The 17,690-nt window shown below is 39.4% G+C and overlaps 1 protein-coding gene across 2 annotated transcripts in view; it reads right to left on the reverse strand.

The window, feature by feature from the left end:
• Positions 1-17,257, reverse strand: part of mtg (mind the gap) — an 83,820-nt gene extending 66,563 nt beyond the window's left edge. The window contains exon 1 of one of the 2 annotated variants that reach the window (XM_019053115.2): positions 16,623-17,257. In XM_019053115.2, coding sequence (XP_018908660.2) covers positions 16,623-16,656 — 34 coding nt within the window. In that variant the 5' untranslated portion in view covers positions 16,657-17,257. The remainder of the gene's footprint in view (positions 1-16,622) is intronic. The other variant, XM_072300921.1, reaches the window with a different exon arrangement.
• Positions 17,258-17,690: the final 433 nt, after the last annotated feature.

The following is a 17,690-nucleotide window of genomic DNA, read 5'->3' on the forward strand; positions in this document are numbered from 1 at the left end:
TCTGATTTACATATCGATGGCTAAAGTGCAAAACCGAGTATTTCCATTGCCGTGTGTCAAATTTTCATCTCCGATTTTATTTTTTTAAAAAGAAACAAGCCAGCTTCATAGAATGAAATTTACCCAGAATATTCTTCTAACAGAAAGGAAGAATCATGGAAGTTTTCAAGAAACTGCGTTGACGAGTTTCCCGCAGAAAAAATGAGATATGACAGGAAGTCTGCAACGTCGCAAACGGAAATACGTGGTTCCGAACTTTGGCCATCGATATTTTGATAATCCATGACGGAATTCGATTGCTCATGCTCAGTGGTGCTTTGCGAATCGATTAATCTGTCATTTAAATGTATGGAAAAAGATCGATAGAAAGGGTGTTCGCAACGAACACCTTAATAATAGATTATTTACCATGGCTTCAGATGGGGAAATATCGATAATCGATCATTTATGTCACGCCACTGTTCATGCTCATGCGTCGTTTTTGCGGCAGAATTATGTGCGAGCCTTTCCCCCCGATGCAGTCAGGATCTGCCGAAGAGCTTTGATGAAGAAAACATGATCATTGATGAGGAGCAACAGTTGCGGAATGAGGATGTCGCGGAATAAGTCCGTCTGAAAGCTTCACGCTGCATCGCACGCAAGACGTTGTCATATCGGCAGCTCGCGAGAGAAGAGAGACTGGATTATTAGACAAGGTCAGAATTGAAGCAACGTGAGTCTTGCCTTTTCATCTAGGTATACGCAAAATGCATTGGACTTTCTGCCTGAGAATGACGAGAAGGAAAGTTTAAATTCAAGCGCGCAGAACACGCTAAAATTTCATTTGAAGGTGGTTTTGAGTGGGCACAAGTTAAAAAACACATAAACCTCGCGGGTTGATCATTGAAATTGATAGACAAAGCTATAGACATAGCAGACGAGCGATCCTGCGATTCAAATCTCGTGGGTTACCGTTCCTTGGTCTATCGCTTACCTCCTGGTCTCGTCGCTTTCGCCGACAGGAACGCTCCATTTTCCCTTTTTCTCCCTTGTCTATCGCTTTGTCTATCAATTTCAATAATCAGCTCGCTCATAGCTGAAAGATATTCGGACTTTCGCCTTTTTCCATGATGAATATTGAAATCAACTGAATATTTTGATATGCAAAAAAGGCGAGAGTCTTATGCTCATGAGCCATGTGAGACATAATCAACAACGGAAGCCAGGTCTCAAGAGTTTTCCGACTTTCGCCCTTTTCAAAAGACACGATTCATTTATTGGTTAAAATTAAAATTTTCAGTTTTTCCATCATATGAAAACACACACAAAATGGATTGTGATGCTTGAACTTTATCTAGTGGTCAATGCGGCAAAATATGATGGATTACATCGAAAATTTTCCAACACTGCTGACGTTGGGATACCTAGTAAGCTCAGACTTGGCTCACCTGTTATCATCAGAGCGGAGGCGTAATGAATGAGCTAATGTTTGCAATAGCGAGGCGACTTTCACACTGATCATTTGCACAAATGAAAGCACCGGGCTCTTTTGCCTGCTGAATTGTCCTCTGGTTCTCCTACCAGGTCTTATGCTTTCTTCTGATTTGCTCGCAATGCTTCACATGCAAAGTGAATGCTGTGACAAACTCTGGTAGTTAAGTCTTCAAGATGGAAGTGAAGTACATCATATGCAATATTATCGACACCTCTTTCATTTTATGGATACAGAGCAGTAGTTGTAAAATAACGAAGTTTTGAAAAAATGAAATCAGCAGTGTCAAAACGTAAAATTATATCAAATAAATCCTATGTTTTTCTCAAAGCAGCATCCATTACTGCAAATGCTGCTCTTTTGCAAGATCATTTGGACTCACTGTTGCTTTTTCCAGATGAATTCAATTATTGTTGCACACAATTTTGAACCATATCTTACCCCTTTCTTGCTTTCTCCTTTTCTACTTCTCCTCGTTCAGCAAGTAGGGCAAACGACGACACATTTTCAGATAATAATTATAGCTTGGAGGATATTTTCTGCCTGGATTTTCTGGATTTTTCTGGTTCTGGATATCTTATTTTTTTCCAAAAATTGAAGGAGAGGAGGGAAAGAATATCACGCAACGTGCATATCAGATGATAAGATTAAATCTGGACATATATTCAAAATTTCAAGTCTCTACTCTGTTTATAACAGTCAACTCTTACGTATTATATTAGAGAGCTTTCATACGTAACACACTTTTTCGGCATTTTCACCCCTCCTCCCCAATGTAAAGCTTTCGTAACGTTGATCCCTATCCTTCAACACGTAAAAAGAAAATGGCACACCGCGCTCTCTTTGACCCCCCCCCCCCCTCCCCTTTCATAGCGTTACGTAATTTATGAACGCTCCCTCACGAGTAATCTCACTTGTCTTACTTTTATACCCGAGCGTTTAAGTCTCCAACTACTAATTGTTGAATCGTCGTCAAACGATCTTTGCTCGATTTATCGATTGATCTGCCATTTAAACCCATAGACAAGGATCGATAAACGTGTTCGCAGTGAATACCTTAATAATCGATTTTTTACCATAGAGTCAAGTGGGGACTTATCGATAATCGACCATTCACGCCTCGCTCTTGAAATCTTCATCGATAGTCTTGCGGAGATTGGCCCTCAATTTCCGCTTTTGATACTTTGGCCGGAAGGTGAAGTAGTTTTTTTGGATACTTTGGAAGTAATTGGTCCGATTATTTTCCGAATCACGTAAGCGCCAAAATTACGAATGTGAGAAAAATGAGAAACTCCGTTTTATTCGCTGTGCTGACAATCTTCGAATTCGAAAAAATTCATGTCGTCTTGGAAAGCTACTTTGAAATCAGACATAATTGATGATACCAGATCGAGAAAGCAAAGAAAACACAACCCCTCTACCACAAAAATGGAGATTGGCGCTTACGTGCCTTGGAAAATAATCGGTTCAATTTCGAGCAACGTGCTATGTAAATTCGAGAAAGATATTCACAATTTGACTTAAAAATTCGTAATTTATCGAATGAGACTCGGCAGCGTTTAAAGGCTCATGCGACGTTCTTCCTAAAAAAGGCAGTAAAAGTCCGCGGCAAAATTCGCACTCGATCTACTTTGCCGTACTAAGGAAAAACGCCGTATGAGCCTCCAGGCGTTGCCGAATTTCCTTCGATAATACACGAATTTCCCAGGAAACTTATGAATATTTCCCTTCCAATTTTTTAGACAATTTCATTTGCGATTTCATCTAAAGTTTCTGAAAATTGCAAGGAAAAATGTCCATAACTTTCCTCAAAAATAAACATTTTATCGGGGAAAATTTGGCAACTCTCGAATGTTCATACGGCGTTCTTCCTTAGCACGGCAGTACTGTCACTTGCGGAGCCTTGACGGGGATTTAGGTTAGTAATGGCGGGAACGGCACCTTGAGGCGAGGGTCCGAGCGTCGGAACCGGGGATCCACGCCGGGACGATGTTCCGAATTTCGGGGGACTGGCGAGCGGCAGCGGCTCCCCCGGGGCCCGGGGCGGAAAAGGTGAGGATTTACTTAATTAACGCTTAACGCTAATGTGACCGGCTGTGCGACCCAAATATCCTGTTATCATCGCGATTCTCGATCAGGCATTAACATAACGCAAGGTCGCGCCAACGCAGACCGCTCATACGTAACTCATACGCCGATTTGAAGTTCGCTCGATTCAAGATTCGCGGGGTTGCCGGTTTGGGCGAGTAAAGGGAAATTTGCAGGCGGAATTTGCCGACTTTGGCTCATAAATGGACGTATTTATGCTAAATGGAACTACACTGAAAAAGAAAGTAGCTTGGATCAAGCATAATAATTCTTGAATTTGCCGCTAAGAATGTTTTTTATCTTGCTTTAAGCTGACTTTTTCTCGATACAAGAAAAATCTTGCTTGGTTTAAGCAAAAAAATAGCTTATATTAACCAGAAAAATGCTTGATGTAAGAAGAAATACTTCTTGGCGGCAAATTTAAGATTCTCTTTTTTTCAGTGTATGTGCAAGTGGAAAGATAGGGTGTGCTCGTTCGTGCTCGGGCCATAATAATGAATGGGAAATATAAAGCGCCAGTGACGTCAGCGGCCACGACGAGAAAAACGACGATCGGGAAGGCGGTCTTTAACTCATGAGCCCTGTGCACAAGGCTCTTGTCTCATGCCCACGGCTCACGAGTTAGCGCTTGGTTCCTTTTGATTCGATTGAAAATCCCACTTTTCCATTTTCTCAAGAGGAATTAACTATATTCACTTTTACATTGTTTCTTATCCGGCTTCCACGAGCACACCCCATCTTTCCAATTGCACATAGTTCCTTTTAGCATGAATACGTCCAAATGGACTACATTTGGACCGCGTTCAGCAGAAAGAAACCAAGTCACATCAGCTATTGCCAAATTTAACGGTGCGATTTAATTTTTTTGCATGGAAACGGTTGTGCGGATTTTTTTGTAAATTTCAGTGCATTTTCTGCATTGCACGAAGCAAATTCCTTAAAATTTTCAAAGGAATCCGCTCAAACGTTCTCTCGTAAAAATTTAAATTGTCCAGTTAAATTTGACAATAACTGATGTGGCTTGGTTTCTGTTTGCTAAACGTGGTATATGATTTATAAATGGACTACATTTTGCAATTAGGAACTACAATTTCTGACTCAGTTTAAAAACAACATGTGAACCATTAGTTTATTTATGTCTAGAAGTATTTTTACGGATGAATCAGAAATCGGAGCTCCTAATTGCAACATGAGGTGATGAGGTCCAGATGGAAACTAAAGAAGAGCTCAAGAAAAGGATATCCTCTGTCCATAAAAACTGCATTTTGCAATAAGGATCTACTATCTGAGGCTCCTTTTAGAAACAACCTATGCACCATAAGTTTTCCTATGCAGATGAATGCTCCTACAAATTAGCCAGAAATTCTAGTTTTTCATCGTAAAACAAAGTCTAATTCGTCGTACCCCAAGACAAGTAGCTTCATATTATTACAAGGTTGCAATATTGACCCAAACATTTCAATTATTTCAAAGTATATAACTGAGATATCTGTTTTAATTTCCCTGTTTTGTGTGTGCGTTCGGGAAAAACAAATCAGTGAAAATCAAGACTAAAAAGAGTAGCGCACGCACTGCATATCGACGGTGAAACTACCAACCACGGTCTCGGTTTGCGACGTCGCAGACTTCCTGTCATACTTTATTTTTTAAATGAAAAACTACTTAACGTCTAGTCTTGAAAATTTCTGTAATTTTTCCTCTTTGTGCGGAGAAAATTCTGTGAAAATTTCAAGGAATGATATTGATTTGGTCGACTTCAAAAAAATAAAGTGCGAGCGTAGATTTTTAAACACCGCAAACGAGATACGTGGTTTGGTAGTTTCACCGTCGATATGCACGACAAGGGTCAAATCTCCGCTGAAATTGAACGAAGAAACTAAAAGGTGGGACAAAGGTCTCACTATTTTTTACCAATCCGCGTAATCGATCGTTAAAACACGCGACCCTGTGACAGATCTTTATTTCCATGAACAGAGATCATGTTGCTCAATTGACAACGCTGTGCACCTGATCGAGACATTCACATTCTTATACAATAATGCTGCTGCATTTCACAGTTAACCTTATAAATGTTCTGTTGATCGAGGCAGTGTGCGTCTCTCATGCATTTTGAACGAACTGAGGAATATTGGAAGATGATCACCCGAGAGCTGCAAAAAGTAGCACTTTCGTAAGTTCGCACTATTGACGTTTCAGGCTAGATATGCGAAAATAAATATTATGCGTCTTTCGTGAGTTATAGCTGTATATCTATGCTAACTATCTTCGCTGTAAAGCGCAAAATTTTGAGCATGATATCTTAAACGAGAACTGAAATTTTGTAGACTTTAATTCGAGCTATTCTCGGATAATTTTCATTGACAGTTTTCCAGAGGCAAACAGCTGTAAAATGGCGAAAAAATTGAAAACTTAATCAAAACTGTAGATTGAGTCCAAACTTTATGTAATACAGGTGCATCTTAGATGAAACAGATAAGAATAGACTCTGTGCATTAAAGAAAGAATTTTTTTTTTTTCAATACAATTAAATCTAAACCTCCAGCTACCTCTTTCTTTCTTCATTCAACAAAAATGAAGAGGAATCAGAGGAATTATTTTTCGGTTGTAGCATGATGTGGATTAAATTTTGCAATAAGGAAACCACTATTTCTGGCTCATTTTAGAAACAACATACATGCTATTGATTTCCCGATGCAGAAAGGTGCTTTTACGTAAGAGCCAGAGATAGTGGTGGCTTCTTGCAAAATGCAATCCATGTATCATTTGAAGACAAAGTGAGCCTAGGCGTACCTAATTGAATTTTTTACGTGAATTTTTGTGTGTGAATTCTTGAAGCAATCGATGCCACCGCATATCACCAAAACGTCATTCTGAGTAAACTAGCTCAGTCGAAAAGAGAGGAAAACCAATGCTGTTGAATATCTCGATTTCCGGTTTTACAGAAATATCGAATTAATTATACAAAAATGCGGACGCATCGCTAGAATCAAGATCAGTTTGAGGAGCTGACGCGGGATTGCATTCCTCTTGGCCAAAGACGCGGTTGACCAAGTTGTTGCCAATTTTTTTAAGAAATTCAGTTGGTGCAAATGAGTAGAACATTGAAACGCATCATCGTCGAAGTAATTAACATGAAAGTACATCGATAGAAATTTTTCTTTTTCTTGAAAAACAAGCACTTTTACCATCAAATATAACTTGGATACATTATCCTTAAATACTTGAAAACATATATTGCTTAAAATTTTTCCGAGAATTTCAGGTAATTCTCAAAAATTTGTTTCATTAAGTTTTCAGGAGGTGGCACTAAAGGACGACATTCACACACGTGTGAAAAAAGTTCTGGATCAACATTATTTTTATCAGTTTAGACGGGTAGATTTTGGGAATCATTGAATCCTAAAACTTATCTAGAACAGCCCATGAACTCGTTAAAAAAAAACTGTCACTGCGCAAGAGAAAGGTACATCGTATAGCTCTAAAATTACTAGTCATGGCAACGCTTTGGTCATCTGAATCATCCACAACAATTGGTCAAATATACCAGAATTTCTGGTTCGATTTTCAGGTACGTACTTACGTAGTCTTGGGTCAAATAAAAGCACTTAAAGTCTACTACATTACTAGGGTCTAGGGTACTATTCTATGAAACATCTCGAGGATTCGATATCACACACCATTAGATGAAGGGTACGCCATTTAAAAGGCGCTCGGTAATCTTTAACAGCGTACTTCATTCGTCTGTTCCATTTTTCGACTCTGTTCATTCCCATTATGCTCTTTTGGGGAGGGGGGTTACATGTCTTTGGTATAATCTTGTAACCACGAGACTTACACTCTTCAAATGATTTGCGACTTATAGCCTATACTTGGGAGCTATCAAACACTGATTCAACAGATCCTGACTCCCTTATAAAGAACCTACACTGAAAAAAAAATCTCGGTGTATTTACTTATAGAAAAGGGTAAAATTACCAAGAATTCAGGGCTCTATTTGATCCCAGTTTTTTCTCGGTAAAATTACCATTTATGGAATTGGTAATTTTACCGAGAAATCTCGGTAAAATTATTGAACTTTCTCGGTAATTTTACTGGACCTTGGTAAAAACGCCAATATTTTTTATCGATTGTGGTAGAATTACCTAAATAAAATGGCAAAGTTACCGGGAATTGATTACCAATAAAAGTGGTATTCTTACCTGAAAAAAAAACAGTAAAAATACCAGTTTTTAGGTAAGCTTACCAGTCTGTCTTAGTAAAATTACCAATACTTGGTAAAAAAAGTGAGATGGTAAAGGTACCAACGGACTTTGGAAAAAACGCCGAGAATTCTTTTTCAGTGTATAAACGCAATCATTGTGGCATTGCATAGCAAGGCAGCGCCTTGATCAACGAATTTCGTCAGTTAAGCTTGACAACGATGTTGAGAGTCATTGGAACTAGAAACCTCTAAGCGCATTGTCAGAAGCTGTTAGTGTTCAATTTTGGCCCACTTTAGAGGCCTCACTCGGGCCTTTTCGGCAGCAATCGAAAGTAATCAGTCGGCAGCCGGAGCCGGCCTCAAAAACGAAGAATAACTTAATAAAACCGACTGATTGCCTCTAAAATTGCCAGATTACACGAGAAACTTGATCGATTAGACCCTCCTTAGTGAGGACGCTTCGCGCATAAAATTGATTTTAATATGCTTTTAGTTACTCCTTTGCTGATTCGCACGACTTCGTGAAGATCTCAAAGCTTACTTTTCTTTTTACAAAAGGGTGACTGCGTTAGAAATGGAGAAAAATAGTTCCTCAATTTTGTTTTTATCTCGCTGCGCACCGAAGGAAATGAAGTAACGCCGTGCGTGTTCGGGGAATATGGGATGATATCACTTAAGGAGCATCTGTACTAAGGTTTATTTTCATTTCCCATTTTTATTGAAACCATATAGTGAGGAAACATTAAACGGCGCTAAAGGTATATTGCTACGCTAAGGAAAAGCGCCTTATGAGTCTTCAGACGTTGCCGAATTTCCTTTAACAAAACACTCATTTTCGGGGAAATTTGTAAACATTTTTCGTCCAATTTTCCGGAGAATTATATTCGTAGTTCGACCTCAAAGGTCTGAAAATTCCAAGGGGAAATATCCTTAACTTTCCATAAAAATAAATATTTTCCCGGTATACACTTGGCAACATTCAAATGTGCCCACGGCGTTTTTCCTCAGCACAGCAGTGTAATGTTTTAACACATGTTTAATGTCTCACACGAATGTCGTGTTCTCTGTGTAAACTGAAAGACCATCCACCATAAACGTATGTGTTCAAACTGTTCCAAATTTAATTTTGATCGTTTCCAAAAACTCTAAACCGATTATTAAGAAGTTGATTCAAGATGTCCTGTCATTCGACTGTATGAAGATATTTTTACTCTGTAAAAATATTGCCGACGATGCAGAGGTCTACCTACTTGAGCGCATCACAAGCAAACAGGATAAGCAGTTAACGAAATTACTGGAGTGGAACCCTGAGTAGGACGCCTGCCTCTCTTAATAATTTCTGATTCTCTGTCAACAGGTGGAGAAGAAAGTTTTCTGCACGGAAAACCAGCCAAGTGACATGCATGAGCAAAAAGTCAGGGGCACTGTCATAACATTCGTATACTCATTCATGGAACTTTTCGAATCGAGGCTCACAGGTTGTATATGATTGCTAATGCTGCCGTGCTAAGGAAGAACGCCGTGTAAACATTCGAGAGTTGCTAAATTTCCGCAGATAAACAATGTATTTTTGACGAAATTTATGCGTATTTTTCCTAGAAATTTTCAGGTATTTTAGATTTTATCGCGAACATTACTGTCTGAAAATTTTGAGGAATAATATTCAAAATTTTACCAGGAAATTCAATTTTTATGAAGGAAATAGGGCAATGTCTGAAGGCTTATACGGCATCTTACTATCCGCATGCAGGAATGCCAGAATGACCCTGACATAACTGGCATTCTTCCTCAGCATGGCAGAATGACCCTAAAAAACATGTTTCTAAATGCGTAGCTACCTGTATTTCTTACACCACATTGTTTTTCCGTCGAAGGCGCACGATGTATATCATCAATGATTTTTCGAATTATTATACATCAAGATTCATGTAATAAGCCATTTTAGTGACTCAAAGTGACTTTGTTTCCTCAAAAACTGTTTCATCAGGTTCACGTCATCTCAAAATTGATGGTTATGATAAACCCTGAAGTCTGCAATTTGACACATCAGCAAACATCGAGGAAAATTATTTAATGGAGCTGGCGTGCAGGGAGTTCAAAACGCATTTTTCTGCAATTGAAGCGGGATTGGCAGAAATACATTCATGTTTGCGGGAACTGTTTCGAAAGAGGTAAGCCAATACCAAAACAATTGGTCATCAATTTTTAATTAGCAACAATGGATAATTTTCATTTGAATTAGCTGCTAAAAACGATGACTGTGAGCAAGTGATTACTTTTTGACAAGAATTCATTGAAAATCGCAGAGCACTCGTGAAGTCGCCTTGCTCCGAACCGCGTGCGAACAAAGATAGTTTGATTTTTTAAAATTTGTGAATGTAGTGTTCTTTCCTTAGTATCAGCTTTCAGAAAAGTCCAGGAAAGCCATATTCGGGCGTATGGTGGGCTAGTTATCACCAAAATCCTGCTTCTAATTGAACAGACCTCGTACGTACATTTAAATAGAGGAAAAACAGTGTTGCCAATTTCAAGAATCTCCACTGTCGAGGTGACTTAAACGCAGGGTAAGAAAAGTAAATATTATTATTTGATCCGAAAATTCAGTAAAACCAGTCAAATTCCTAGGGCAAGAAAAGCAACCATTACTATTTGATCCGAAAATTCAGTTAAACCAGTCAAATTCCTAGGGTAAGAAAAGCAACCATTATTATTTGATCCGAAAATTCGGTAAAATCAGTCAAATTACTACTCAAGGAAAATTCGAATTCAGTAAATTGTGCACAACCATACATTCCAGCTTTACGCGTAGACTTAAACGCAAAACAAGAAAAGCAAGCACCATTATTCGCTCAAAAATTTTGGTAAAATCAGTTAGATTTGTACTCAAGCGAAGTTTGAAATTCAGTAAATTACGCACACCCATAAATTCTAACTTCGCTGAGCGCAAACAACCATTATTTGCGCCGAAGAAGGTTACGATTAAGTAATCATCTGACGTTTGGCAGTTATTATCGTGGTCAATTACCATTTTTACCGCATCGACAGTGTGTGCTCAAGTGATTGATTTGCCACAAATCAGGATGAGAGACGATCAGATAATATTTTCTGAAATTTAAACGCCACCTACAGTCGCAATAAAGTTATGGGTTGAAACAATGGCATTGTGAACAGGGCTAATTGCTTAATCGATGTGTATACTTGGGTGTGAGGTGATTAGTGGCTCTACTAGAGGAGTAAGAATTGTCTATTTGCTGATTGGTTAAGTAAGGATTAATGAGGCAAGTCAACTATTAGCCAATTACACTCTGTAACTGATTATCTACAAAGGAAGGAAGAAAGACGAATTACAGAACAGGCTGATTTCCGATGAAATCCAAAATTATCCGATCAACGTTTTACAATTATACTAGACAATTAAATTATGAGCACTGGGAAACTTTTACAAAAAGATTTTGGTTTTTAAAATGTCTAGGAGACCGACCGTGATCTATTTAGACGATAATTATTAATTATAATTATATTGTATTAAGTGAGCTATGAGCAATTTAATATATAAAAATGTATAAAATAAAACAATGGATACCCATCGACGAAGACTGTTTTTAAGGATGTTCTGTTTTAAAGAAGTTCTGAATAAAGGTTAAACTGCGTTTCCAACGCTAGAATCGCTACTGCGAGTAACCATCCCCCGCGAATATTCGAGACTCTCCTTAATTTCATGTAATCCATTCAAACGTATGTAAAACAATCGATATCTATCGACAGCGGCAATCTCATCCAAAATCGATAGTTGCTATGGATTTAAATGGAGGAAAAAAAGTGATCTCCGAGAGCTGCCACCGTGGCACCTGTACTGCCGTGCTAGGTAAAAACGCAAAAGCATTCGAATGTTGCTAAATTTCCTCTTGAAAAATATTTATTTTTTAAGAAAATTATTAATATTTTTCAATTGAAATTTTCACACGATTAGATCGATTAAAATACGAAAAAAATCTTGTGAAAAATCGTGGACAGAAATATTCACAAATTTTCCTGGAAATTCGTGATTTTTCGAAGGAATTATGGCAACACCTGCGGGCCGATTATTAAAATTGATAGACAAAGCTATAGACAAGTAAGACACAAGAATTGTGGATGCATCCTATTGGTGGAAGCAAGTGGTTGCAATGGACAAAGGAGGTAGGTGATTAACTAACTAATGATAACCCACGAGAGACCCGATAGTTAGTTTTACCCGATAGTAATTGTTTTCTCTCTTAGTCGATAGGAACCACCCATTTCAACCAATAGGATAGCTCCATACACCCTATTTCTTCTTTTGTCTATGGCTTTGTCTATCAATTTCAATAATCAGCCCGCTGAAGGCTTATACGGCGTTCTTACTTAGCACGGCCGTGTAGTCCCAACCCCCGCGGATATCCGAGGCTCCACTTACACCAATTACCGCGTAAGCAGGTGTCGGAGGGACCAGGACCAGCGACTCCCAAAACACGAGACTCGACGTTTCAATACGAATCCTGAGAAGTTTCTCCACCGTTGGTTGAAGAGAACTCGGCTCAAGAGACAGATTATACTTTTATAGACTTTCACTTTGTTCGCGGCCGGATCTGCCACCTAATCCGGCCCGGCACCGGTTAAGCTCACCGACCCCCTGCCCCCCCCCCCTCCGGCCTCGTAGACCTTCACTCCTCATCAAATACTTTTGTCCTCTAACCCCTCTCCACCGGCCACTTAACCGATCCGACCCATGCGTAAGGATATTCATTCCGAGTGGAGATTACCGGCTTATTGCAGCAACTGATCTTGAATTACGAATCGACTTGACGAGTATGGTACCCGGGAATTTGACTTTTAGTAATCATGAATGCAGGCTGAATGGTCATTACTTAAGCAGTTCCCTCCCTTAAGGAGGTATATATCATACATATAAATATCGTCCAAGAGAATGCGGTCCTCTCTGCACAGACTCCCATGGGTGGTTTCACGATGACCGGAATAGTTTTGTCGCCGTAACAGACAACATATTTTTCGGTCATATTTTTAGTAGTAATGATAATGACTCAAATTTGTTTGCATTAATCTACACGGGGTTACGTGTTATAACGCTTTTCAAAGATTTATCGCTCTAATTTTCAATTTTAATATATAAATCGCCGAAAATGTGCTGTTTGTTACGGCGACAAAACTAATCCAGTTATCGTGAAACCACCCCTATACTTTCCGGAGGGATGATTTTTTGGGGGAAAAATCGCCTCTCGCCCTCTGGAACCAAAATGGGTCACTTGCGCTGGTCACAGAATCATGTTTTGATGCTTGGTTCTTGTAGATTAGCTAAAAATAAGAAGATCTTTCCAAACAGAGACTTTCTACCGTATGAATATTGAGTATTAACCGAGGTATCGCCCTTTAAAAAGTCGAGTTTTTGACGTCATCCACCGCGGCGGTGACACCCTTGGTTTCTTCCAGCTTTCTTTCATCCACGGTTTACGTTGAGTAATCAGTGCAAATGTGTGTCTCCTGGACTGATGAATGCAAGGTGGAAGAAACCAAGGGTGTCACTACCGTGGTGGATGACGTCAAAAATCCCTCTTTTCAAAGGGCGAAAACTCGGTTAGTATTCAACGTAGAAAGTTTCTGTTTTTGGAATTTAATTTGAAATGACACTTGGAGTCATATTTGGACTACATTTTGCAATTTGGAACTACAACTTTTGGCTCATCCGTAAAAACACTGCAGCGCATTTAGAGACTAGTGGTACATACGCTGTTCCTAAGCTGAGAAAGATATTGTAGTTCCAAATTGCAAAACGCAATGCACTTCAAGATATAAAGCCTGAAAAACAACTTGTGAAAAAAAAAATTGCACCGATTACTCAACCCGTGTTTTGAAAAGAGACCCAGGTATAAAAAACCATGATACGCGTTAACGCATCCACCGTGTTAGAGATAAGACGATCGTAGAGAGACAAATGAAGTTATTACCTGCGATTATACACAAAAAAAAAAAAAACACATCAAATTACGATTTTGTGACGCGATGTTGATCTCGTCACGTTGCTCGGAGGATCCCAAAATCAACGTTGACTCAAGGTTTCTGGATGTCACTTCCCATGCCGATCGATAATGGGGTGAACTGAGCGGTTTTAGAATAAGTTAGACTGTTTCTCGTGTCACCGAATGTCCTCTTATGTTCATTATGTCTAGGCACTTTATTTGAGTTACATCTAGTTTATGGAAAACATTCTCAAAGCGTTTCAGGACCGAATGCTGCTTAGATTTTTATTTGTACCATTTCTATAACACGAGTGGAAATTAGGGAACGTAAGATACAGTAAAACTGTCTCCGGTTAAAAACGTCAGTATATAAGCCAATGGCTGCGAAGTTCACTGCTTCAATGTTCTTGAATCCGTACCGATTATTAAATTTCTTTATTTTTAGAGCAAACAAGTGACGAGTACCTAACTGGTAAAAGTTTTAAGTAAAAGAGAATTCCTCATTGATCGTTCAACTACACTTTGCAATTAGGAACTACAATTTCTAGCCCATACGTAAAAACACTCATGTGCGGAGCAGTGGCGTAACGGGCGCCCCCGCAGACCCTGCTATGCAGGGGGGCCCAAGCACCTAGGGGGCCCTCCGGGCCTTCGGCTGCCGAAATTTTGTTTTTCTCTGTCTCTTTGATGCTTAGCTTTGGTATTCAAACTTTGGGCCTTTACTTACCGAGATGGGGCTTCTTCCGCTGATTTTCATTGTTAGCTCAAGGTTTTTCATACTTCTTTTGGACTGTTCCTAACTTTTTTTTTGCTGAAAGGCCCCTGCCTTCCAATGTCCACTCAGTGATTACTAAAATTTTTCTCTTTTGTGTTACTTTTCGTAGGTATTTCGGGCTTTGTGTGAACCATGAATCTAAAGGGCCCACAAGGCCCTTGGGGGCCCTTCAATTCTTGGGCTTGCATGGGCTCTTTTGTAGATTCTTGGGCCTGGGCTGGGCCCCCGCCACCCTTTAGATCCTTTAGGGGCCCCATTTAATCGGGTACGGGATCCAGAACAGTGAGGGGAGAGGCATTCAAAGTCCAAGTCCGTGATTTGAAATTTCTCGGGCCAAAAAACGGGAAGGGGTGAGGGAAGTAAGAGGGGCGGGAGGGGGATGATTCTGGAATTTTATCGACATGGGGGGGCCCTAGAAAAAATTTTGCAGGGGGGCCCAGTGGAAGTCCGTTACGCCACTGGTGCGGAGGGAAGCTAAATGGTTCATATGTCGTCTCTAAACTGAGCCAGACATTGTCCCAAATCGCAAATTGCAGTCCAATCGACCGATCACAGGCCAAATTAAAATCCGGCTTTATCCAAATTTTCCACATATTCCAAATTTCAACACAATTCTATTTGATATTCCTTGCCGAATCAATGTATTTACGTAATAAATTCACTTGTGTGTGTATGCACGTTATGACACTTTTTAAAACATGAGATTGACAACCTTTTATCCATTGATTTCAGGATCAAATTATGTCACTTATTCTAGAATGCACATTATTCAATTATTCATACAATGCCCAATCAAACCCATAAATTGAGTAAATTTATGGATTTGATAGGTGGAGGCGCAAAATCAAATGATCATAGAATTTGGAAGATATTAATGAGGCAATATTTGGCGAACTGTACACTTGCTGAAGCGTGTTTGATTAGGTGAGAATTAAGATCGCTCTGTGCCTACCCGGATTAATTTTATAGGACAGTAATTAGAAGAGTTGAGGAACTTAAAACCTATAGTTTATAATTTTGGGAGAGCGTTCAGAACCTGCCAAAAATGATTGCAATCACTCAGGGTTAAAACTCGCTTCTACTCAGTCATTGCGATCATCGATCAATATCTGTGAGTACGTTCATCAGACATTCTCCAGTCCCTTTTAAAAAGTAAATATCAAAGAATATTTAACCAACGAACTGTTTAAATTTGGAACTTGCCGATTAAACCTTTCACTCAGCTGGTCTGAACCCTCTCCAAGAATATCCCTGCAAAGCCGGATTCAAGGGTCCTGCCGCCTGTCACATTCCAAAAATGAGGATGAAATTTTTAAGCCTCTCCTCAGACGGTTCTACATTACACGTTTTAAAAAAATTAAGGAGAAATTAGAGAGGGAAAATTGACACGGGCCTACACTGGGAAGAAACCATGGTCAAACTTTCGGCTAAAGCAATGAGCATTTGATCGGGAAAAACATGAAAATCTTAAAATCACGAAAAATTAAAAATGCTGTGAAAAATTGATAGGAATATAGGCACCTATTCTAAACTTGGTGGTATGGAAATTTTATAGTGAGTTGTCAAAAATTAATTCTCCAATTAGACATCGTAAAAAATTCGTATAAAACCAATAATGAAAGGAGGCAAAATGAAACTTCAACTCTAGCTTAGAGTGGTTAATTTTCCATAATAAATACCCACAAATTCCGCACATTTACTCTATGAGGGCATTTCGAAGTTTAAGAACGATAAATTGCAATTTCAAGTGAAATGAAGTCAAAGTTTGCCGGTCTTGTTGTCAGCATTGGAAACCGTTAATTCCAAATGCTCATATTGATCACAGCGCAAATTAGGTATGATTTGATGATCGAGATTAAACTGCAGAAGTGCTGAGAAACATCTTACATGGAAAATCCATATTTTCAACTTAAAACCTGTTTTTTTGGGATAAGTGTCTACCTTGAGACACATTATCCTAGATTTACTAAAATTGTCCAATTCGGAGCTTTTGCTTTAAAAACGGGTGAAAACTTGTGGTGCGATGTCCATGTTACTTTTTTGACTACCCCTGAATCCGACTCTAGCGTGGCGCGTGAAAGGGGTGGAACTCACCGAAAAGCAGGAAAAGCGCCAGGTGCCACCTCATAATTGAAAATCCAAGGGTGGGACACACATGAACAACAACACGCGCGAACTTGGGACGCGAGAAGAAAAACGCACCACTTCAAGAACTGACGCGCTCGGCCACTGGTGATCCACTGAGGAGCAAGTGCAGCCAGCGCTCGCCGCGTCGCGACGCCGACGACGCCGGCCCCTGCCCCAACCAACGTTGCCAAGATGTGCGGGAAAACCTGGATATTTTACTTACATTCCGTTGAATTGGAAAATGCGCTAAATTTTCAGCACAATCTGGCAACAATGGCCCACCGCACCGCGGACCAGGAATCTACCGCGGGGGTTAAAATAGAGTCCGTCATAAAAATGCCCCTTTCTGGGGGAACTCAGGGATTTCGTTCAGATCGGCGTCTCCCGCACAAAAGGACGAGGCTTGATTCCGATATTGCCAAAATCTCTCGCCAATTATATTTTGACCAGGAGAATCTCGGGCTGTTTTGAAATTCTCCTGAATTTTATACCAGTTTCATTGAGAAACCAGAAAAATTTTGGATAAAAATTATACTTGGAACTAGGTAACGTTCTTTCGTCCAGGTAACGACACAATTTGGCCGAATCGATGACTCATGAAGAGACAATTCTCCACTGAAAATTTTAGCACGAATTCAAAGCTCGTTTTTAATACAGCGTTGTAAAATTTACATTTTTTACAATTAATTGATAAATGCTTATATGTAGTTTGAAGTTCCTTGAATGGAAAAACAACTGTAAATGACCCCATCTCATTTTCTGACGCCTTTATAAAGTTGCTGTGCCTCAAAAAATAAAGAAAGGAGCAACAGAAGTTATATTTTCAACCGACAAATTTCAAAATATTTTCGAATTTTACAATGGTAAAAACGGTAAACTTCGAGACGTTCTAATGAGCTTTAAACTCGAGCTAAAACCTTCACCGGTAGATTGTCTGATTATAGAGTATCGTTTACGCTATTTTCGCAAAAAAGCCCTGAGTTTCCCAAGAAGGAGCACAGAAACAGCCTTTTTTCGACAAGCTCTTTTCGAGCG

The sequence above is a fragment of the Bemisia tabaci genome, chromosome 5, assembly GCF_918797505.1.
Source record: "Bemisia tabaci chromosome 5, PGI_BMITA_v3".
Classification (NCBI taxonomy): domain Eukaryota; kingdom Metazoa; phylum Arthropoda; class Insecta; order Hemiptera; family Aleyrodidae; genus Bemisia; species Bemisia tabaci.